The 24,774-nt window shown below is 42.9% G+C and overlaps 1 protein-coding gene across 1 annotated transcript; it reads right to left on the bottom strand.

Annotated features, from left to right (window-relative positions):
- Positions 1-1,627: 1,627 nt before the first annotated feature.
- LOC116951106 (YY1-associated factor 2-like) lies at positions 1,628-24,235 on the bottom strand. Its single transcript, XM_032969513.2, has 4 exons — positions 23,891-24,235; positions 18,119-18,244; positions 15,203-15,364; positions 1,628-7,890 (listed from the first exon to the last, which is right to left on the bottom strand). Exons 1-4 carry the CDS (start codon positions 23,914-23,916, stop codon positions 7,617-7,619), a joined length of 588 nt encoding a protein of 195 aa, XP_032825404.1. The 5' UTR covers positions 23,917-24,235; the 3' UTR covers positions 1,628-7,616.
- Between the last annotated feature and the right edge of the window lie 539 nt (positions 24,236-24,774).

Here is a 24,774-nt window from a genome sequence, read left to right as displayed (position 1 = left end):
CGCGTGCTCTCGACGAGTCGCTTTCCTTTGCCCCCCTGTAACACCCGAGTCCACGACGTGGTAAATTATTTTTTTTACTCTTCCCCAGCACATGCTTAGCGCAGTTTATTTTTGGTTGCGCGTTATATCCATCGACTTCCCGTCCCAAAAAAAATAATGGTCTGGACGCATTTTGACAACGCTGCAATTTCGGTGCCCAATTTATTGCCCAACACCAGAAACGAGGTCGACCAAAGTGCGCACACAATGAGCCCTCTCTTGCTGGCCACTGTCAATTTAAGTTCAGAGTTTGTGTGTGACGAGGGGTGGGAGGGGGGGGGGGTGATAAATGTGACGTCACATCAAAATGCGCAACTTTAAATGACTATAGACAACACGTTCTACTTAACTAAATAGACTTTTTAATGTTTTCTCCTACAACATCAGAGTACAGCGCCACGTTAAATACGCACTACAATGACAATAGTTTAAAGCGAATTGAAGCATGGTTTTTTATTTGGGGGGGGGGGGCAGAGCTTTGTGACGTCATATTTGAGGGGGGGTCTGACTTTTTGTGATGCCGCGTGACGAGGGGGGGGGGTCAAAAACCGTCCAAAAAGTGTGACGTCATTTATGGACGGCCCCTTTGCTGGCGATGTGAATTTTTGCGTGACCATACTTCACCATGCTGGTCACGTCCGGTTTGTGTGGGGTGTGGGGAGGATGGGTACAGATATCACTCACCACTGGTGCTAGCCGCTGTTGGAAATCGGAAAGCAGGTCAATTTCACAGCAGAGTGCGCGAACCACAGCAAGTCACCACTCCAATCCACTTCTGTGCATATCTTCTATTTTAATCAAGACCGTAATGTGTCTCTCAACCATCTAGGGCACTTCTCGACGAGGTAGAAATCTGACGTTTGGTAAATAGGTAGCTTTTAGGACACAAACAGAAAAATCTGAAAATCGGAGATTTTTGTTATTTTAAGGCCCCCAAATCTCCATTTTAAAATGCCCCGTAAAAAAATGTGTGCGTGTCATTCAGAAACCATTCAAAATATAAGATTGCGGGTTTTTTCGTTTGATAGAGCGTTAACGCGGTTTTGAACGAAACAAATACGCATTTCATGTGAATTCGAAAATTGCAAAAGATAGGGGCTTCCCCTCAGAGTATTAAGTTAATTGTTTTGTTCTTTCTAACAAAAAGAACGGAATTTTTTAATTGATCCGTTTCCGATGGGCACGCCTTTAAATATAAGTTGAAACAAGTAATCAACTATATATTCTTTACCGAAAGAACCAAGAATATGAATCCCTGCAGTCACGAAAGCTTTAAATCAAAAGTAATCAACTATTTAGTTTATTGTTGCAGAAAAATACACATTTTTGGAGAAGTTTTGTCTGATCGTAGACAAGAATTGTAAAAAAAAAATCAGATGTTATTATATTTATTGAAATATTTTGCCTGGCTAAGACGGGCTTTCTGATCTAGTATTTTATCATGTAACCTTACTAAAATTAATGACTGTACCAACAATGAATGCATACGATTTTATAACACACCTACATTGGATATTAAGGGCAAATAACCCAATAATTAACATGCTATATATATTGTTACTTAGAGGAAATAGCAACACTCCAAAAGCAATATTGTGTCATTTATTATACTTTATGATACAAAAATGAGTCAGATGACAAATGAATAAGCCAATACTTTTGCTAATATATGCGAATAGACAAAGTATAAAAGGTGAAAGAAATTGACAAAGTGTAAAACAAGCCACGTATAATACGTAATAAATACTAGCACCACTTGGACATTTCAAGTATTTGTCAACTACCCACCGAGAATATTCAGTCCATCCATGTGATTACATCGACAACGATATTGTCAAACATGACGCATCAACATTTATTAGCAGAAATTCTGAAAGATAACCACATTTTCTGATATGCTTATTATGGCATAACAATAGTAATAATACAATATTAAACATTATTTTGATAGCTCAATATACGATCTGTCAAAAAATCAGCACACAACGTTATGCATTGACATACTTAAGGCTGACAAACATGCAGATATGAATGTCACTTTGAAGACAAATTTTTCTTCAAACTGCTTTTTGGTACTAAATTTGAAACACGAGATCATAAGAACTATTTATACTTGTAATAATGTGAAGTATTGAAGTTGCCTGTAATGTATGCTTGTCACAGCAAGTTATGGCATAGCATTTTGCTATTGGCTACATGCAGATAGCTTATATAATGGAAGAGCTACACCTAGGTGTTTAATTTGAGCCAGACCATTCCAGAGCGCCGTTAATATGCCCTTCTCTTATCTGCATGTTTCTTTTTTATATAAATCTGCTTATAGGATTATAGGCATATAGAATTATCATGGCCAGGCATACTTTTGTACTCTCGTTGTAGTGCCTTACGCTGATAATCCCTATTCCAGGTCAGCCTAGTTACGTTCCTGAAACCATCGAGAAATTACGTCGTGGTTACACCACTTCCGTTTTTTAAACATCATTTAATACAACCAAAGAAAGTAAAGTATCTGAGGAAGTGTTTTCAAAATGCCATGTGCTTTGGAGAATGTTGCAAATTCTATATCAAATAGATGAACAGTAGAACAATAATAATAGGGGGTTTCCCCTTTTTTCTGGCAAAAAAACTGAAACCTTTTTACAAGGATTCATGTCTGCAATACCTGCAGTCAAAATGCAAACAAAAACATACTATGATAATATATGCATTGTCCTTGAAACTGATTGGTCCACGAGCACCAATTGAGTCGAGGCTCAAAAGAAAGCCGTCCCTTGGTGTTGACCAATCAGTTTCAAGGACAATGCATATATTATCATAGTATGTTTTTTGTTTGCATTTTGACTGCCAGGTATTGTGGTTAATGCAGACATGAATCCTTGTAAAAAGGTTTCAGTTTTGTTGCCAGAAAAAGGGGAAAACCCCTATTATTACAATTTGGTACTGGCAAAGGAGGTCTAATGAAGTAGAACTATAGTGATCAAAATACAGTTCTGCATTTGCAATGTGACTAGCGAGTTGATCCAAGGTGTAAGAAAGGCAATGAAAGAGGAATTCACATTCCAAAGTTTTAACTTTTTAGGTGCCTTGCACGGACAGATACTTTCAAAAATAACCCCTGCGATCTGATCACGTCACTGCCAACATTCCTGTTTTTCGAAGGAGATTCCAATTTATGTTATGTCATGAGACAAAGTATCCATCCATTGTGGGATTCTTGCAGAGCAGTGCAACAATTCTGGGTAGACAAAAGCCAGGAGGAGACATCTCAGGACTAGTTCTCAAATGTGGCCTCTTTCAGACACAACAGGGGGTGGGGGGCTGAACTTTCCAGCTCGCCGTGCTACAGAAAAACAATTCTCATCACACGGCAAGTAAAAGTTAAATTATTCTTCCAAAAATAAGCAAAACGTCCAAAGCAATCGTTTGTTTTGTTGTAGTTGTAGTTATGAGTGACCAGGCTCAAACCATCACTTTAAATTGAGAACCTGGTTTGATCATGGGCAGCTCACTTCTATTCAAACGCAATTTGCCGAGAGAGCTCAGCGGTGACTCAAACCACCTGGCCGCTGTCCTACATTCTATTTTAAAACGTGCCACTTAAATTTCGCGAGATACAGGTTTCCCTCGCTCGACGCAGGTTCGACTTGTGCGATCTCGCGCTCCGAACCTACTTCTAAGCAACAATTACGCTCCGTGCGGTTTGCATTCACTCGACATTGCGGTGATGTGGTGGGAACGTGGGACAGCGTTGTGTCTACTTCGTACGCTCCTCAGCAGGCAGCTGCCTCCTCACGTGACGTTTCTGCTTTGCTGCGCGTCTTTTTTTCGGAGAGCATCTCAGCGCATGAAGCGAGGGAAACCTCTTATTTGGGGTTGTGTAGCATCACAGCTGTTGATCGATATGAATACGGTTAAACCTCGGCGAGCCAGACTAATAAAGCGGCGAGGGGGGGGGGGCGAGGGGAGCCTCGGTCTAGCCAGCTGCAAAAAAAAATCAAAATAATGCGATAATGCAATAACCCTCGAAATAAAACCTACCATTAAAAACATACAGCGAATACAATAATTTGAAGTAATTTCTTTTTGAAATACATTTACTCGACCGTAAAAGAAAATACATGTGTATAGAAGAAGAAGAAAAAAAACCGTATCGCAACTCCGACAAGCAAAAATAAGCAGCGAACAAGCACAACCAGAGAACGTGATGCAACAACCGACCACCGTGGCAGAAGGCGAGAGAATCCGGGGGAAGGCAAAAGCAATGAAGGGGCGGGAGAAAAACAAACCGCGTAAAGATGCAAAAGCAAGAAGACAAGAGGGCATCTTTACAGGGAGCCCCACACAGCACACACGGTTTACGATACGTCTGGGCCACAGTAACTGTGGGCCCCGCAATGCCCTGCAGCCTGGTGCTCTGGGAGCACCGATCGGTGCGCCAAATGAGTGTGTCGTTTGTCTGGCATTGGTCCGGCTAAATGTGTGTACGCATGCATGTTGAACTTCTTTCACACAGTACAGAGCCAACCTAATCCGAGGTGCGGAAATGCAAAAAGAAAAAATCTGGCAAGTCGTGGTATTACTGTGTACATTTATATGCATGCGCACACACACTCATTGTAATCGTATTTGCATACTGATAGTCACAATAAATTCCACTATGCATCATTGTAAATTATCAGTCATTGATTATTACAGACGCATTTTATTTTTCCACGTCACGTACGCGTCTTGCCATAACACACTCGGTTATGTTTCGTCACAACAAAAGTATTGTATTGTGCACATACGGTACAGCACACGCAAACACACATGCACACATATGCACGTCAATGCAATGCACGGCAATAATTAGTCTCTCATAAGACACAAAACAATTACCGAAATTAATTTAGCCACGTGTAAGTGCTTTAAGTACAAGGGCACGATTGATGTGGATATTAATGAGGGCTTAAACGACTACACACATAAAACATACCACAATATCGGTTTTACATGAGGCATGCTTTTGCACTAGCACCAATAAATATGCAAGGGATCACATTAATGGTTTTTTTTTCTTGTGAGTTACGATTTCACAGTAGGGCTATTATTTTGTTTTATTGTTCCATAGTTTAAATTGATTATGACAGGTCTGGTGGACGTCAAGTGGCATTGGAAAGGCTTTCATTTAAAACTACACTATGATTGAGATTTTAGACGCACCAGAAATATATATTCAAACTCTGCATCTTCACCTTTAGGAATTGCTTTCCTTAAGGGCTGCAAGATTTAATACAATGTTATTTTTTTTCTCAACACCAATAGTTAACAGGTAAAACACTAACAAACTTCCCGTAGAGGCATTGTTACAGAATCAAGAATATACGAATGCATAGCTGAAATACAAAGCAACAGACTACAATATATATGTATTCGAATTTGCACAATAATTTCTATTATAGGTATATATTTAAGTATTTCTATAGAGTACTTCCATTTCATTCCATTCAAGTTCCATCAAGTTTATTCCAAGCAATGAAGGTGCCAACTACTATGCTCAGTTAACACAATGCCAGTGTCCCACAGCATATGGAGAGGTAAGATACATTGAGCTCTTGCCATTATTTTCTATGAGAGTACAGTTTTCATTTTTTTTTATTTCTCAGTCCTTTTCAGGGCTTGTCTTTCCTAATAACGGTTGGCCATACAGCACATTCCACGCAGATCCGTCTCACCCTCGACTATGAAGTGAGACATTTATTTCCCTCCCTTCATATTTAACAGATTATGCATCAGTGTGTGGAGTGTGACTGCATTTGTTCACAACTCAGCAGTCCCAACATGAAGGTCGATTAAATCTCACCCTAGTGTGAACCCTACCAACCACCACACCGATCCAAGACCCCATACAGCAAAAGGATGCAATTCACATGATGGGAACCTCACAATTCAATCTGTGGTCTAGATTTCACGAAAACCGTGCCAAGATTGCACTTTACAAGCTCGGTGTGACTCTGTTGCTTGTACGACGCATGCTAAGGGAGCGTGCGGTTCAACTCACACGAAAATTAATGCAGATACAATCACTTATACTCCAAAAACCGAATGTTAAGCGGGTGTCCGTAACAAACTGGGCAGCATGGAATTTACAGAACCATGTGCATTTAGCAGAGTTCATTATATTCTTGGTTCTTTCGGTAAAGTCACGTAGAAGGGAAACAATAATTTTTCTAATTTTCTTGCTGTGGTTTTCACACCTGATGATGATTGCTTGTGTTGCAGTCGAAACGTCGTGAGAAACTTATTGTTTTATATTTTTATTATTTATTGTTTCCCTTCCACGTGACTTTACCGAAAGAACCAAGAATATGAATCCCTGCAGTCACGAAAGCTTTAAATCAGGGTTCATTATCTTTCTGATAATCACACCGACATTGTGGAGTGCACACCTATGGCTTAATCATATCCCAGGTACAAACGGTTAATTGGGCAAGCGCCAATGTGCTCTCACTTGCCAGGCCGAATATGTGCTGCACTCGGTCAGATCATGAGAACGTGTTCAAATTGCATGCGGCAAGCAAGCCCTCCCACATTTCAATGCCGTGCCATGGCCGAAGAAAAACGTCTCGCATAGCAACTGGCACAGCCAACAGCACAGAAGCGCACACCACGACACAGCCACCGATATAGTATGTACAAACACAAGGCACCACGAACGTACTCTTGCCACGCATTGCAAAGGGGACAACCGCAAGAGAAAACAACTGTTTACGGACAGCAATATATAAAGTTAACCGTCTGAAATCCCTGTACTGTATTGTAAAAACGCCATTGTCTTTTACACAGCCAAATTGAATAGAAGCTTTGTATTTACTGAGCAATGCAGATTATTTGCAGTGCCAGTGTGTGCTGTGGAGCCACTACTATTCACTTGTTATACTAAAATGACACGTATGTTATTAAAGTAAAAAAGGTTCAGCTCCATTGTTTACGTATAAATAAACACGTACTTTTTTTTTTAGGCCAAAACATTAGCACCAACAGATTTTACATTTGTTTCCTATTTTGAAAGCACTTATTGCTCTAAATTAACTACTAACTTTTGTTTGACAGTCTCAAATGTCAGATCAGTTTTGGCTCATCAGCACCCAATGTTTGTGCTGAGGTTTATCACAGTGAAATGTGGCATATACAAGTTCATTGGTGAATTGACCTTAAATTTCTGTACACTGAAAAGTAGGCATGATACAGCCTATGAAAAAAAAACACTGCTGGTATAAGAGATGCTTATGCAGCATTTTATAATGTTTTAAAATACTAGAAGTTGGGAAAAATATGGTTGACCAAGGCACACATTTACCTCGGCTATAAAAACTGATTCTCAGTGTAGTTCCGGTGCAAATGCATACAGCGATAAAAACACGGCACTATTTTTTGGGCCTGCCAAAAAGAAGCCAAATTGAAATTTCGCCGCTCTCCGAGCACTTTAAAGAGACTTAACGGCACGCAAATCAATCTGCGACGGATTCCTACGCTCGCCACCGCCCCCCCCCCCCCCCCCCACTTCCCCTAACGCCGCCACCTCCACCGCCGCCGCTTCAGTGCGAGTCTCCGCTCAGCGACTCGTCCCTCTGCGGCGAGGTCGGGTGCGAGGGCTCATCTCTCTCCGTGTTGCTGTCGGAGCTGGAGCCGCCCCTCTCCGAACCGCCCCGGGCCGCCCCGCCCGCCGAGGGTCCCTTGGGGCCCGACGCCCCCGCGCCGGCACCTGCCGTGGGCTTCTTCTCCTTGAAGTCGGTGATGATGACGGTGACGTTGCCCACGGTGACGGCGAGCTGCTGCCCACTGCTCCTGTCGATGTTCTTCAGCTTGGGTCTGCCCCGAAAGAGAGAGAGAGAGAGAGAGAGGCGCGAGCAAAAAATAAATCAACAACAGCACCGCGAGCGCGTCGACGCAAGGGCCGTCTGGGTCCGGGCGGGGTACTGCGGTGGAGACTTTGCCTGCCAGACAGGTGGAAGACTGCAGAGTTTAAATACCAACTTGACCCTTCCGTCACGTTTTGGCTCGTTGAGTATGTGGAGTGAAGCTCGTCTTACCCCCTATTATCCACCCTTCCTATTACACGAGGGGCTTGGGCAGATGCGCGAGACCCCCTACGATCGGTGGTAATCCGCAGACAGCAGGCACAGAAGATGCTACCAGGAAGAACGTTGTTATCCACCATTCACAATTATTTTGTGGGTAAGATAAGATGCGTAGCGCATGCACTGGATTATCCACGTTTATCCACAAATGTTGTGGTAGATAGGATTTATTTTTTTTACCGATAATTGTAGATAGAATGATTCGCCAAGAGAACCAACTTCCCGCCCTCATCATCATGGATAAAAAAAGTTCTACCGTGGCACATGTCTATCACGTGTGCCTCTCCATAATAGTCACTATATGATCTATATCAATAAAGCTCCTTGTAACTATATTTGTGATCTCTTTGGCTTATTATATCTTCAATCATTTTGGTAGTTCACAATCTTTTCTTTCCTCATTCCTTTCTTGGTGATTTTACAGTGTTCTATGTATTCAATTTTATCAGAATTAGAATCAGAAAGGGTTTCATTCGCCATGAAAGTTCACACAGACACGGAATTTACTTTGGCAGGATGGTGCATACATTCAACATATAGGAATCTAAAATCTTAAGTAAGTGGTAAACAAGTCTTACTATAATAAGGGTTCAAAGTCTAACTAACACCAAGGGGCTAAAGTATATAAAATTGAATAAATATCGAATATAAAATAGCTATAAGATACAATCTAAAAATAAATAAATAGGGTAAGATAGTTAATATTGGCAAGGTGTCATTTTGTAGATAAAATGTTAAAGTCAGCATATTCATCCTTTTATTATTTACCCCCTTACTGCATGCATTCTTTAAGGTTTCAGATAACTTGTCCTCAAGCTTTCTACATTAGCCACCCACTCTTAGTGCACCATCGCATCACCACAAGGTTAGCGATCTCAATTTTGAAAGTGACATCCATTTAACCATTCTGCTTCTCTGGGGAGTTCATTCCGTTGCTGATAATGAGTCGAAATTCCCTTACCTCCTGAAAACTAGATGTTTGACGTTGTCTTAGTCTCGCCTTTAATTTGCTTTGTTCTTTCTTTGCCAATTTAAAAATGTAACGTGCATCGCCCCGGCCTGCGATCGTTTGCCGTGTTTAATTTGCTAAGGTGAGAGACGTCCCAGACAACCTGGTGTGTTTTTGTCGTGAAAATTAAGTCACTTTAATTTATAAATGTCGCTATGCAGCCGCCTCCATACAGGCGCTTGTTATCTTCACGGCCCTAGTGGTTGGGAATTTCAGTTCACATTTTTTCCCTTCATTTTTAAACTAAACCATTTTATATTCTTGGGTCTTTCAGTAAAGTCACGTAGATAGGTTCAAAGAAAATAACAAAAAAAATTAACCTATCTACGTGACTTTACCGAAAGCCTCAAGAATATGAATCCCTGCAGTCAAGAAAGCTTCAGTTTAACACGTAGGCTTTCGCGACCAATATTATTCATAATAAAGGTTTTTGGGTTAGATCGCGTTATTTATAAATGTGTCGTAACCCTCCACCACCCGACACGGCCAATCAGCAAAATAAAGTGTCACGCTGACAAAAGACAATTAGTTCACTACTTTAGCCCACCGGTGTGTTGAAGAGTGAATCCACAAATGAGTTAAATGATGACGTCACCCTGCTGCTATATTTAAGACCGAGAGCAAGTGAGGGCTTTACCATTCTGGCGAATTGCCCGATGATGCTGGATGTAATTACCAGCGAAACGTCGTATTCAAACTGTAAATGTTGTGGATTCACTCTTTAACACACCGGTGGGCTAAAGTAGTGAACTAATTGTCTTTTGTCAATGTGACAATTTATTTTGCTGATTGGCCGTGTCAGGTAGTGGAGGGTTACGACACATTTAAAAATAACGCGATTAACCCAAAAACCTTATTATGAAAGAAAGCTTTAAGTCAAGATTTAAACTATTTTTCTTTTTTACCAGGTCAGGCCCCACTGAGCTATATAGCTCGTTTTCAGAAGCGGCCTGGCCACAAGTGATAGTTCAACCAAGTGGCTCATCATGTGGAAATGTATAGCAGCGAAATACTCTGAACACGTGTTGATTCTAAATGTGGAGGGGAAAAACTGGAGGACCTGGAGAAAAATTCCACGCGGCCACGGGGAGAACATGCAAACTCAAAATACACAGGCATCAGGGTCAGGACCAAACCCACAATCTCCTGCATACCAGTCGAGGGAGTTAACATCTCGCCACCGTGGCATTACCAAATTCACCAAGAATCATCTCACCCCCTGGACATTTTAACTGGCGTTGCAATAAATTTACCAATTGGATCATATTGTAGCTGGTTTAGTTATTCATAGAATTGGTACATTGCTACATCTTCATGGCCTTTCGCAAGAAAAAAAGTATTTAATCACCTTAAACTTGCAGTAGTTTCAGGACCTTAATGTTATCCAGGCAACTCTTCCCTGAAGTACAACTCTTCCTCTATATTATTGGTTCTTTCGGTAAAGCCACGGAGAAGGGAAACAATGAAATAAAAAAATAAATTATTGCTGTGGTTTTCACACCTGATGATGATTGCTTGTGTTGCAGTCGAAACGTCGTGAAAATTGTATTGTTTTATATTTTTATTTTATTGTTTCCCTTCTACGTGACTTTACCGAAAGAACCAAGAATATGAATTCCTGCAGTCACGAAAGCTTTAAATCAAAATTTAACTCTTCCTCTGTTTAGGAAATGCATCACAGGACCATGTGGGATGATGATGTGGGGAGACATTCATCCAGCAGTGGATATACACGGCTCATGATGATAATAGCCATTTATGGTGGCTAGTAATTACTATATTTAATAAGTCGCTTCAGTTTAAGCAAAGAGAGAGTAGGTCAACATCAGTCTGAAATGTAAGCATCCACTTAATAACAAGGATGACCATTTGCATTTCTACACGTGTGCAAATGCACTCACAAGCAAGTGATACGACACATACAGCATGTGTGGTTTTGTCGATATACCTTATAAACACTCCCCTCTCCCAACTCCATTAGCCGAGTTTCAAAACAATTCTCTACCTCTAGGCAGGCCCTGTTTTTTGTCTGTTCCGCTTGAGCTATATACGTTGAGGACACCCACAAACACACACGTGTCTTACTTAACCTATTGCGACAGAGGGGAAATTGTACACCGATGATGGTACACCGATGATTGTGATCGTATTATTATTACGACTACTACGCATGTTTACCTGGGGAAAACCTCACCGAGTGCCATCATTCTTTTTCAGAAGGGTCCCTTCCATGTTTTGACAGAAGTGTGGGGGGGGGGATACGATGTATATTCAACTGAGTAAATTGTAAATCGTTTTTTTTTTGCTATCTCTCTTCCATTTGACAAATCTGGACGACACCGGCATTGTCCAATGAAACCAATGTCCACCGCTAAGCGGACAGCGGCGAGCGTTACCATGAGCTGGGAATCGAGCCGTGAACGTCTGGAAACGTGCAACCTCCCCGGGTGGTGTCACCGTGGATCTTTCTGTAGCTACGATTTTTCATTTGTAGGTTGAAAAAAAAAAGGCCCAGCATATTCTCATTCGTCGTCACGGACAAAACAAAACACCATTCTTAGTTGGCTGTCAAAAAAAAATCCAAGATCGGTTGTCAAAATGGAGAGCCCATCCCTTAACGATAACATTGTGCAATTTTTCGACTTGATTTGCCACCAACCACTGAAGACGAGTACTGCCAAAAGCTTGGTTGTGCAAGAGAACAGTGACTGAGATCAATGGAAATACATGGTACATTTTCTGCAAATCCAGCTTGACATCATCTGACAATCAAATGAGGACATCGTATCAATTGTAATTACAAGATAACATTCTTCATCCATTGTTAACTTTTAAAAAATGTGATTACTTTACACTATCAGTTGCATCTCTCTACCTTAATAGAATAGCAGTATAAACAGCATTTACAAGTGATGCCAATACGACCTAGTTAAGCATACACTGAGGGGTGTTTCATCAGAATTGCCAAATGCCCTGCAGAAATAACGTGTAATAAAAATAGAAAATGATAGATTGGCCTGTCGCCAAAGCATATGGGTGTGCTGCTACTCTTCCTATTACACGAGGGCTTGGACAGATGCGCGGTGTTAATCCGCAGACAGCAGGCCCAGAAGATGCTACCAGGAAGAACGTTGTTATCCACCATTCACAATTATTTTTGTGGGTAAGATAAGATGCGTAGCGCATGCACTGGATTATCCATGTTTATCCACAAATGTTGTGGTAGATAGGAGCGTTGGTGTACCGTGCTTTTTTTCTGGAATTTTTGCTGTTTTTTTATCCTGCATTTTCAGTTTGCACATAGTCACTTTAAGATGTTTTTTTGTTCATGTTTTTGTTTTTTTGTTTGTTGCGGTTGCACCCGATTCAAGAGCCAAATGGCTCACAGGGCTACACCAAATAAATGAACTTGAACTAGAATTATTTTTTTCACCGATAATTGTGGATAGAATGATTCACCAAGAAAACCAACTCCCTGCCCTCATCATTATGGATAAAAAAAAAACGTTATACCGTGGCACATTGAACCGCGGCATCACTGCTAAGCAGTAAGTACAATGAATGCGAGGGAACACGTGGTTGTAGTGGTGGCTGCAGCCATGCATATAGTCGGGGAGGAACATGCCATCGTGACGTTTTCGTTGCCAGAATGCAAATGCACACGAACTTTTTTTTGCACAATGAGCCCCTGCAGTGTTACCCTCGGTTCCCTCTTTAAGCACTTAAAAACACAGTGATGACAGCGTGCTGTTCACACAGAGGGCTCACTTCTTATTTTGTCTGAGGATGACCTGCAACCTATCGAGCTGTACAATGAGGGGGTGGGGGGGGGCACCACTTCCTTAGGCGAAAGATAAACATTAGCATGCGAAACAAGCGATCTTAACTTGCGAATGTATTTAAACGTTAAAACGCCTCTGCCCATGGATAAACATTTACATTGTAATGTTGTCATGTCATCAGATATCAGCAAATTTACAACACAGTAATGTTGTGATGTACATGCCAGTACTTTGTTTTGTACGCATGCAACAAACTGCATGATAAATGTTGTTAGATTTTTAGTTGGTTTCAAATACAGTTGTTTTAAATCGGCCATTTACTTGATTAAAGATTGTTTTGAATACTGATAAGATTGATAAAACATTTTTATGTATATAAAATCTTCTACATTTTGTTTCACACTACCTGATAACATAGTCAGATAATGGCATTTTGGATAAAAGTGAATGTTAGAAGGCAAAAACAAGTGGAAGATGCATTCTAATCACAGCTTTATCTCTCCAATGGCTTTCCAGGTTAAAACGCGAGTCATTCTGCAATGATGTCCGATGTTTCGCTCCACATCCTGGAAGCTTCTTCAGGGACTAAAAGAAAGAAGCATTCTAAAGAAGCTCCCAGCACATGGAGTGAACAAAATCAGACAATCAACCTGAACATGAGCTATATGGAACAAATGCAAAAACCTTGTTTATAATCCGGAGACTACTACGAAACCAATGCGTTTATCCGAGTATAGGAATCCCTCACTTATACATAAGTGATGCGTTCCAGGGAAATAATCCTTAACTCGAAATTACTTAAAGCTAACTATAATTTCCCATATAAATAATATTATAATCAGGGGTTGACTTCCTAGCTGACATTTCTGGTAAAGAAAATGCGTGACTAAATGTCATCAAGTGTACAACAATGCATGTTAGTGAAAGTTTGCATACATTTTAACTCATGATAGCTACAAACAATTAGATACAACTACTTACCACAGATGGTCCAGAAGCGACTCTGATTTTGATCTTCAATTCTGACACTTAAAAAGCCTTTCCAAATTTTCGACAATTCCACAACTGCGAGACGAGTAATTTTAGCGGCAGCTAAAGGTGCCACATTTTGAGCACATTCTAGAACGTTTCCTGCGTTAACTCAAACAGTTCTCACCGAGGTTGTGGGTAGGCAAAGCATTGTAGCAATATAGAAAATACACTAAAACGTCGAATTTTACCTCGAGATTAATACTTTTTCTTTGCAATGTTCCTCGCCAGAGGCGCTATCATCATCAACTGTGGCGTTTTGCACTCATCTCATACGTCATTTATGCAAGAAAAACTCTGTTATCCGGCATTCATGAGGATGGAGGGTGCCGGTTAATCAGATATGCCGGTTATCGGAGCGTTCTACTTATGGTTCACCACATTTTCCAAGTACATTAAACTTTTCAAGATAGAAACTAAGCTTAAATTTGAACTATGATATGAGAAGTAATATACTCTTTTACAGGGGTACTTACCATTTAGTTGCAGAGCATTCTAAGATGATTGTAGAGAAGCAGCAGTGGGGGGCAGTTTCGAGTACAGTATACAATGGTACAGTACTGTATGTGCAGACTGTCGCTAGCGTCACCACTCGGCAGCGTCCTGAAGCCTCCATAAAAAAAACAACAGATCTGTGAGAACCGCACGGCAAGATGCCGGATGGCTATGGGAATTGTTTCCGGACACGTGTAGGACGATTAGTATTGCCATCTATGACGGATGCCGGTGAATAGAGCATTCCGGATGGTAAAGTGCTGTACTTTTACTCGACTTGATTTAAACTATCACGTGATGCTACACAGTATGGCTACATAACACGTGCACAATGAGCACACGAAATGGCGGGGGGCTGGCAGGTGGAGGCGGAGGCACGTGATCCAAGGGATTTTTCCGCGGTACGAACTGCGCACCTACAGTACTGCATTACATTGCATCGTAGACCGTTTTCACCGTGTGAAAAAAAAAAACGCGCAAAAATGTTCTGTGGCAATTTTTTAAAGCAATGCATATGTGAAACATCACACTTGCAAGGAAATATGTTCCCCCAATTAGTCAGCAAACGCATACGTGGAACAGCACACGTGGAAACCTACAGCGGGGGGGGATGGCTGTATACGGCGGGAGTAGTGGCTGTCGCAAGGGGAAGACTTCTCAATGGAGACCCCAGTCCTCAGCGTGATGGTTCGCAAACATCAACAGCCATCAACCGTAAATAATCATACCTTGTTTTTTTGTTGAGATTCCTTTTGCTTGTGCTGGAAGACGCCTCTCTGTCTTTGTCCAGCTTCTCTTTCTCACCGCGCTCCCTCTTCTCCTTCTTGGTGGGAACACTGAACTTCTGAGCCACCTGCTGGGCGACGAGCTGTGAATTCAGTCGGGGCTTCCTGCGGCCACAGCAGGCAGGCACAACGCAACATGGAACAACATTAGTTTTGCCGGGTTCTCGTTGTCAGGGGGTACAGATGACAAAAAGTCAACACAATTGTTGTCAATAACACTGCCATAAAATATATAAACGGGTAACGTTTCGGGCAACAGCCCTTCTTTAGGGGTCAATCTCTATAATTGAAAAAGGGTTCTATGTTACGAAGAACGCCCATTATTGACTAATATTTTAGCTTTTACAATACAAATGTCACGTGACTGCATCTCAAAATGCTGTACAAAATCGGAAGTAGGATACTACAGGGCAAACAGGAAGATTATCACATGGTACGGTGCTGTGGAAGATACTTCAATCGAAGAGTCACAAGAGGAGCAAAAGATGCCTTAGGTTTTCTTGCTGTGGTTTTCACACCTGATGATGATTGCTTGTGTTGCAGTCGAAACGTCGTGAGAATTTTATCGTTTTATATTTTTTTATTATTTTATTGTTTCCCTTCTATGTGACTTTACCGAAAGAACCAAGAATATGAATCCCTGCAGTCACGAAAGCTTTAAATGAAAAGATTTAGAAGAGTTGCCAGAGTGGACAACTGGAGAAGGGATTTCTAGACAGCACAGCTCACAGCCGAGAAGATGCCACCACCCAACCACACAGCAGAGGTTCACTGGGGGTTATTGACAAAAGGCTTTGGTGCCTGGCACAGATAGCACACGAGGGGAAGCAGAGCGAGATCTACCCCTGGGGCAAGTCCAGGGGTAGATCTTGAAGGGGGTGAAGGCAGTCCTTTAACTGATAAAGAATTTCGTAAGCAGCCAGTGGAGGGGATCTGTGGAGTCGGGGGTAATGTGGTTTTGATTACGGATGCAAGGTGGGAATTCTGGGCTGCTGCAATTTGATTCATTTGGAGATAGTTGTGCAGGTTCTGAAACAAACTTTGTACAAGCGGACTTCAGTTTCAACATCCGCCTGGACAACTTATCCGAGGCAAGGGGACTCTCAAACCTTGGTGAAGTTGGGAGGGAAGAAAATGTGGCTGAACAAGGCGAAAACTGTTTTTTTTTCACATTCTGATTAATTTGGGAACCTCCCTGGTTTGTGTTTTTTAGTAACTAGATTTGTGTGCTCTCGAGCAAACAATATGACCAACTTGCATTGTAAATTTAGTTATCATAAGCCATGATCAATCTACCGCTGGATGAAGGCCTCCCTCCAAGCTGGCACACCACCACCTGTTAAGATCTTGCGATGGAAAACTTCGTCCAGCACCTGGACACAAAGTGATTTCATCGCTATATCTACTCGCTGGACATCCTCTTGGACGTGTTCCATGCCATGGTTGCTACCACTGTTCTTATTCTTGATCATCGTCTCTCTTATAGTGATTATTTATATTATTTTACTGCTATAACACTTCCAGATAATACGCCACTTTGATGGGCTTTCATTTGTGGCCAGGTCGCTTCTGAAAAGAAGTCAATAGCTCAGTGGGCTTAACCTGGTAAGATCTTTTAAAAAATTATTGCATTTTATCTGTATATTTGTGATTTGATTACCTTTCCTATACTTTGCACTCCTATCGTGTTTTGTATTGTTTGTTGTTATAACGTTCTGAACTTTCCCGACGTGACACGTGTGAAAAAGAGCTTTATAGTTCATCTGATTTCTCCAGGATAAATATTCAGACTCTGACATCTCCTGCCTCCTGAAGTCCACTTTTCAACACACTTCGGTTGATGTAATTCATATGCATGTATTCTCTAATCTATTTATTCATTTTTCTGCCACTAATTTCAATCAAGCATCTCTCCGTGCATCTATGCACATTTCTCTCTTTTGTTCGACATCTTTCGTGAATGACCGCGTTTCTGAACCACATGTCATAGCAGGTAGCACACATTGACCTCAAACATTTGAAAGTGACATGCTGAGAACCATAAATTATTTAATATCTGAAACTAATTAGTCATTTATTTTGGTTATTGAAACCAATGCCTGCCATCTGCTGCCCGATACGTAATGCCCACTTTTAAGCAGATGGCATACCTTGACTGACCATGTTGATGAATGAACTGTCTCAGTTCGTTGTGTGCTAATGACTAGACTACCCAGTCACTCAGAAGAAGAAATATACAGTTCTCGACTTACGAACGGGTTATGTTCCCCAGACCCGTTCGTAAGTCGATGTGTTCGTATCTCGCAACTCAATATTTAAATGCAAGTACGGTCACTGTTATGAAATGTGTTATGGTTCAACAAACGCATTGTTAACTCAAAAATAGTAAGAAATATTGTACATTTGAATATAATACTGTAATAAATACTGCAGTATAAATAAAACAAAACAAAAGTACCATCAAATGAAAAAAATCCGTTATATTTTCACTTACCTTGAGCCCTGACGCTGGCTTGCTTGTCGCAAGGGCTGTTGCATCACGCAGGATGCTGGGACTATATACATCTCGCCGAAGATTTCTCCGCAGAACAAAATAGTTCCGCGGTTCGGTTCGTAAGCACGGACGGACGGTTGAAAGTTGGACGGTTACAAATACTAACATCTTACGGCGGTTCGTTCGCAACTGCGGAAGTTCGTAAGTCGGGACCATTCGGATCTCGCGGAGTGCCGGTACTTGCACAACATTTTTGCAGTACACCGTCGACACAAGGCTGTTCCACGCGAGAAATTCACCGGCTCGCAGGAGGGGGGGGGGGGGGGGGAGTTGGAAGCAGATGGCAAAAGTTATCAATCTCTCACCGTGTGGACGTGCCTTTCCGCACGTCGCAGATGCTGCACTTGAACGCCTCCGCCCTGTTCCTGAACGTGCACACGCTGCAGTCCCAGTATGCCTCCTCAAACAGAGCCTTCGCCTGTCTCTTCGGCCTGTGGGGAATTGTAACAAAAAAATGTTGGGTCGGCCGTGGAGAAGGGGGAAGGAGGGGGGGGAAGAAAAATGGAAGGAAAAAAACGTGGAGCAAATGGGAGGATTGGACAAGAAGGATGGGCACAAGACGAGACGGTGCAATTGCAAGCGAGGGAAATTCACCGGACATGATCCAGGTCAACCTTGCAAAACAGGCAATGTTGTTTCATGTATCTTAATGGGTCTGTTTCACCGTCTGGTTAAAGAAGGGATAGCGGAGAGAGCAAATGGCTGTGCATTTAACGTTACACTAAAACGCACGTCTATACGCTGGTATGTGTGCAGTACATGTACCTGTGTATGATATCCACATGATGCATATTTAATGCATCATGTAAATAGAATTACAGAACAGTATAGTACACATATGTTCACACAGATATGTACACACAGTGCACAAATCACGTACATACAGGGTACACACAGATTTGCATTTTAAAAAGACAAATACTATACCTATGCATAATTAAATGTAAAAAATACAATTATTACACGCATAGATATTACTTAAGGCGACACACAGATGGTTAACACGTATATACTCACATAACGAGAGAAATACACACATATAGCACACGTATACATACACTTAAGATATTTGTATTCTTTATACACATCAGATTCAGTACAAATTCACAAACGGTATGTGTCGTGTAACCGAGGGGAAAGAAAGTTCACAATGTTGTCGTGAAAATGGCCTTATTTGGGAAATACTGTGGTTTAGTCTTTTTCTAAGCCAACAGATGCATACATGACATTTAACATACACAAAGATAAATCACTACGCACATGTACAAGGACTGTGTATACACACCTGAACATGTGCACAGCTCACTGCATACAAATGCATATATAGACAAAATAAATAACAACGAATGTCAAAACCAGTCCAGTTTGCTTGTATTGAACCAATGGTGCCGGTAAAATGCCCTCCCAGAAGGCAGTGCGCAGACGATGGGTTGTCTAAGAAACACATTTTTACGTCGATAAGTATATATGAGAAGGGCGCGATATTTATTTTGTCAACAACAATTTCCACATTGACACTTAAATATTGGTTTGTGTTATACAGTTATGTGTAAAACTATGGACCCGTTTTTTACACAAAGGGTAGTTATCTGTACATATTTGGCAGTTCACCAGCATTGGCTCAAGCAAGCCTGACTGCTGATGAGACATTCAATGTACATGTATTGAACCAATGCTGCACATATACATACGTCACAATGCATGCGTAGGCAATGTGTGCGCCCTAACGCATGAATAAATACACGCATGAATATGCTCCCTATATGTGAATACATCGATATACACATATGTGCATATTGTGTATACTCGAATGCATAAACGAAGGAATGGCTGTCACTACCACACCTCACTTTTAATTATTTACCGTAAATTTACAAATTGTTAACTCTTTAGAGCATCTCTCCCACCACCTCCCACAGTGCTCCAACCAAAAACAGCCATCTAACATCAGCCAAACTCAAACCTCATGCCATACTTTTCTCACCTCCCTTCAATCTTAGGCCTCCCGTCTCTACTAACTGGTGATGTTGACATCCAAGCTGACGATTCATCAATTGTCCTTCCCCCGCACCTCTGATTAGCACGGTTGGCTACGTACGGTGTGAAAAGAGTTCAACATACACACAAGTCACTCTTGGAATCCATGGATCCCCTCCCTTCTAATTTAATCTCCCAATCAACAATATCGCGACCTCTGATCTCCAACACCACGTCCACCAGTCCATCGGGGTGAGTGGGCGAGGAGACTGGGTATGAGAGACTGATGGATGCCAAGAGTGACTGGAATCTGGTTGAGATAAAATGAATGTATAGTCAGCATGGATGTTATAAACACCAGTAATATCACATGACTGGACCACCACCACCACCACAAGCTACTAATTTTCCCTCCCTAGGCCACCTCCTTCCGAGTTTCCAATCTCCTTCCACGCCAGTCAAAAAAAAAGTTAAAGTTGCAAATTTGTAATGCGCACAGATTCCGTAGACTCAGAGGCGCAGAAAACCACAGGCAAGCGGGAAGGCAGAACCAAAGCTGGGTGGCCCTCTGTTACCCAAAAGCTAATATGAGCTAACTATTTACATGCCGATTAAAAAAAAACTGTCATTAGAAAAAATATTTTAGTTCTCATCGTGTATAGTGCTGATTCAAACTCTTATTATCCACTCTTATCTGTCTGCCCCCTCTATGTGCTATATAGAAGGACCATTGCCCAAAAACGTCGCCTATTAAACATTATTTTTTCATCTTTTAAGGCACTTATTGAATCACGTGTTGAGTTTTGTTTTTGCTAAATTTGTTTGATGAACCAAACTCCATTGATGTTGGAGGAAACCAGAGCAACCGGAGAAAACCCCCACGCATACGAGGTGGTCAACAATCCTCCCAACACAGATGGGAAGTCCATGTTTGCTGTCCCTCCGTTATCCTGGCAAGCCAGAGTATGGGCCACCGCAATGCCCATGGCAAGGGTGTTTCACAACACGTGTGCGAGTCACCATGCCTTGCCACCACAGTGCTGGGTTACAGGTGGAATGCACCAACTTGCAACTACTGCCACACATCCATGTTATTAACTTCCCTGCTCCGCCAATCTTTCTTGTCCATTCCTTGCATCATAGTAGGCTCCAAGTGTACTTCCCTAAGAGCATATTCATGCCACTTCGTCTGCCAGTGTGATCTCTCTTCCCGTGCTATAGAATCTGACCCTTTCTACAGCCACCGTACACAAGTGCTCTCAGTGAGCAACAACAAACATTAACCCAATTGATTTGAAGCCTTCGTGACCACAGTAATCCATATTCGTTGGTTCTTTCGGTAAAGTCACGTAGGTAGAAAATAATAGATCACGACTTTTAGATCGCAACACAAGCAATCGTCATCAGGTGGGACAACCACAGCAAGAAAAAAACTGCTGAAGTTTTTTTTCTTGCTGTGGTTGTCCCACCTGATGATGATTGCTTGTGTTGCGATCGAAAAGTCGTGATCTATTATTTTCTACCTACGTGACTTTACCGAAAGAACCAAAGAGTATTAACCCCACTGGTCATGAACTTGTAATCCACCGTCAGATACGGAAGATTCGCATCAATCTCTTGAGCATCAACTCAATCCAGGGACCAAATCAGACCTATACTCTGCAATAATGATCACACACTAGCATTCACGTCAGGATTGACACGTGTGAACAACGTACTTACGATTTGAAAAAGGCAGGTGGAAAATTGGGAATGGTATAATGGTGACTCTGCTCCTCCAAATTGACCTGGATGAGACTGGAAGGTGGAACTCGAGATGGCCACACAAAGCAACCACAAGACCCTGAGTTCACATCTTTACTTCGTACACGGGTGTAGTTTTACTACCACATGCAAAATGATTTCCAATTCCAAAAATGCATCTGGCCTTATGACAACACACATTGCTTTAATTTAAATACCCAGGCTCCAGAGGCTGTACGCAGCAACCTGTACAAAAATAAACAATTATAATCATGACTTTATATTAAAAACACATACATATAGAGGTCCCCCGTGTAGCCTACACAGGCTGTTGGGGCAAGTGCTGTTAGCGAGCACCTATGAAGGCCGGAACGGTACACGATGGGGTGGGTGGCCAGCACCACGCCCGACCGCCTTTGTCTCCCCAGTGGTGTGTTCACACGCCGCACCAGGTACTTATTTGAGGCTGAGTCGACCTAGGGGAGGCCCGTGACCGGTTCAGAAACAACCGCACACACACATACACAATCGCACTCGCACAATCAATGACACACAATGACACACACAAATGCACATTCACACACGATCAATTACACACAATCACACATATATACACACTCACACACATTCACACTCACACACATACACAATCACACACACACACATATACACAATCACACACACATATACACAATCACACACACATATACACAAACACACACATATACACAATCACACACATACACAATCACACACATACACAATCACACACATACACACAATCACACACACATATACACAATCAAACACATACACACACTCACACCTATCTACACAATCACATACACACAATCACACACATACAATCACACACAAACACAATCTAACACACACACAATCACACACTCACACACACAATCACACAGACACACAGACACACAACAACAAAGAAAAAGATCCTCCATATAGCCTTAACAGACTGTAGGGGCAAGTGCTGTTAGCGAGCACCTATGAAGGCCGGAACGGTACACGAGGGGGTGGGTGGCCAGCACCACGCCCGACCGTCTTTGTCTCCCCAGTGGTGATGTTCACACACCGCACCAGGTACTCATTTGAGGCCGAGTCGACCTAGGGGAGGCCCGGGACCGGTTCAGAAACAACCGCACACACACACACATACACAATCGCACACAAACATAGACAATCACACACACAATCACAAACACACATACACAATGACACACACAATTAATCACAGACATATACACAATCACACACACATACACAATCGCACTCACACAATCAATGACACACGATCAATGACACACACAAATTCACATTCACACACGATCAATTACACACAATCACACATATATACACACTCACACACAATCACACTCACACATATATACACAATCACACACACATATACACAATCACACACATACACACAATCACACTCACACCTATCTACACAATCACACACAATCACACACATACAATCACACACACACAATCACACACACAATTACACACTCACACACACAATTACACACTCACACACACACTCACACACACACTCACACACACAATCACACACACACACACAATCACACACAGACACACACAATCACACACACACAACAACAAAGATAAAGATCCCCCATATAGCCTTAACAGACTGTAGGGGCAAGTGCTGTTAGCGAGCACCTATAAAGGCCGGAACGGTACACGAGGGGGTGGGTGGCCAGCACCACGCCCGACCGCCTTTGTCTCCCTAGTGGCAATGTTTACACACCGCACCAGGTACTCATATGAGGCTGAGTCGACCTACGGGAGGCCCGGGACCGGTTCAGATAATCGTCACTGGTGTTGGCCGTGAGCGGGAATCGAACCCGGGTCGCCAGGTTCATAGCGCAGCGTAGCGCTAACCGCTACACTACCGCTCCCCACACACACACAGTCACACAATCACACATACACACAATCACACACATACACACAATCACGCACACACACTCACACCTATCTACACAATCACACACACGGCAGCCGCCGCCATTCGCCACGATGTGGCGATCACGTCACCACGGCGCGTGTGCCAGGCTAGGTGCACTTTTAAGGCCACGTGAAGTGCCTCACTCAACTCACACCGACACAAATAGACAAAGGCAAAGCTCCCCCGTGTAGTCGACGCAGGCTGATAGGGGGCCAAGTGCCGCGAACGAGTAAGCGCCGACTACGACCGACACATGGGGAGGGGTCGTTGTAGGCAGCACCGCGCCCGGCCGCCTTTGTCTCCCCAACAGGCGTGCACACGACGGCGTGTGGTGAAGGCGCAGCGCCTCTCGCCTTACCTTGTGGGGCTTCTTTTGTCGCCCATTGCGATGTGGCTGGCGGCCACTCACCAACACGCGGAGAGAGAGAGGCGGGCGGGCTGATGGTGGTGGTTGTTGTTACCGACACGCGGGTCGATACAGGCGCGAAGAAGGCGAAACGAAGCAATCACATCGAGCTCAACAACAAACAACAACAACAACAAACAAATAGTCGACTGAAACAAACCAAAAAAAATTGGGCAATAAACAGCGACGTAAGAGAAATGGGAGACGCTGAGCAGCGGCTTCGACTCACACCGCCAGAGACGGGCGAACAGCTGAGCAGCTGCCCCCCTCCCTCCATCGCGGCCACGTGACGCGAGCACAGCCAATAGGGCCGCCGCCCGAAAAGGGGGTGACATCATGGGTTTGTGGGGAAGTCGCCCCACGTGTGTTGGGGGAACACGGGGGGAGCCAGCGGCTCGCAGTTGGGAATCCACGTGCTGTGTGTGTGTGTGCTGTGGTCTTGTCTCGGCCTAGATACACCAACGTGCTGTGTGTGTGTGTGTGCTGTGGTCTTGTCGCGGCACAGAGACACCCACGTACTGTGTGTGTGTGTGCTGTGGTCTTGTCGCGGCACAGAGACATCCACGTGCTGTGTGTGTGTGCTGTGGTCTTGTCGCGGCACAGAGACACCCACGTGCTGTGTGTGTGCTGTGGTCTTGTCTCGGCCTAGATACACCCACGTGCTGTGTGTGTGCTGTGGTCTTGTCGCGGCACAGAGACACCCACGTGCTGTGTGTGTGTGCTGTGGTCTTGTCGCGGCACAGAGACACCCACGTGCTGTGTGTGTGTGCTGTGGTCTTGTCTCGGCCTAGATACACCCACGTGCTGTGTGTGTGTGCTGTGGTCTTGTCTCGGCC

This window comes from Petromyzon marinus, chromosome 42 (genome assembly GCF_048934315.1).
Source record: "Petromyzon marinus isolate PM22_M1 ecotype Great Lakes invasive population chromosome 42, UKy_Petmar_22M1.pri1.0, whole genome shotgun sequence".
Taxonomy (NCBI): Eukaryota; Metazoa; Chordata; class Hyperoartia; order Petromyzontiformes; family Petromyzontidae; genus Petromyzon; species Petromyzon marinus.
Note: the sequence above shows the minus strand (reverse complement) of the source record. Positions and strands in the feature narration are given on the sequence as shown.

Bases quoted from the DNA above. Each gene is read 5' to 3' on its own strand.
- LOC116951106 (XM_032969513.2), bottom strand. From the start codon at position 23,916: ATGGGCGACAAAAGAAGCCCCACAAG. The intron at 18,245-23,890 runs GTAAGGCGAGAG...AATTCCCCACAG, and splicing joins GACAAAAGAAGCCCCACAAG to GCCGAAGAGACAGGCGAAGG. The intron at 7,891-15,202 runs GTATGATTATTT...CTTTCGGGGCAG, and splicing joins AATCTCAACAAAAAAACAAG to ACCCAAGCTGAAGAACATCG.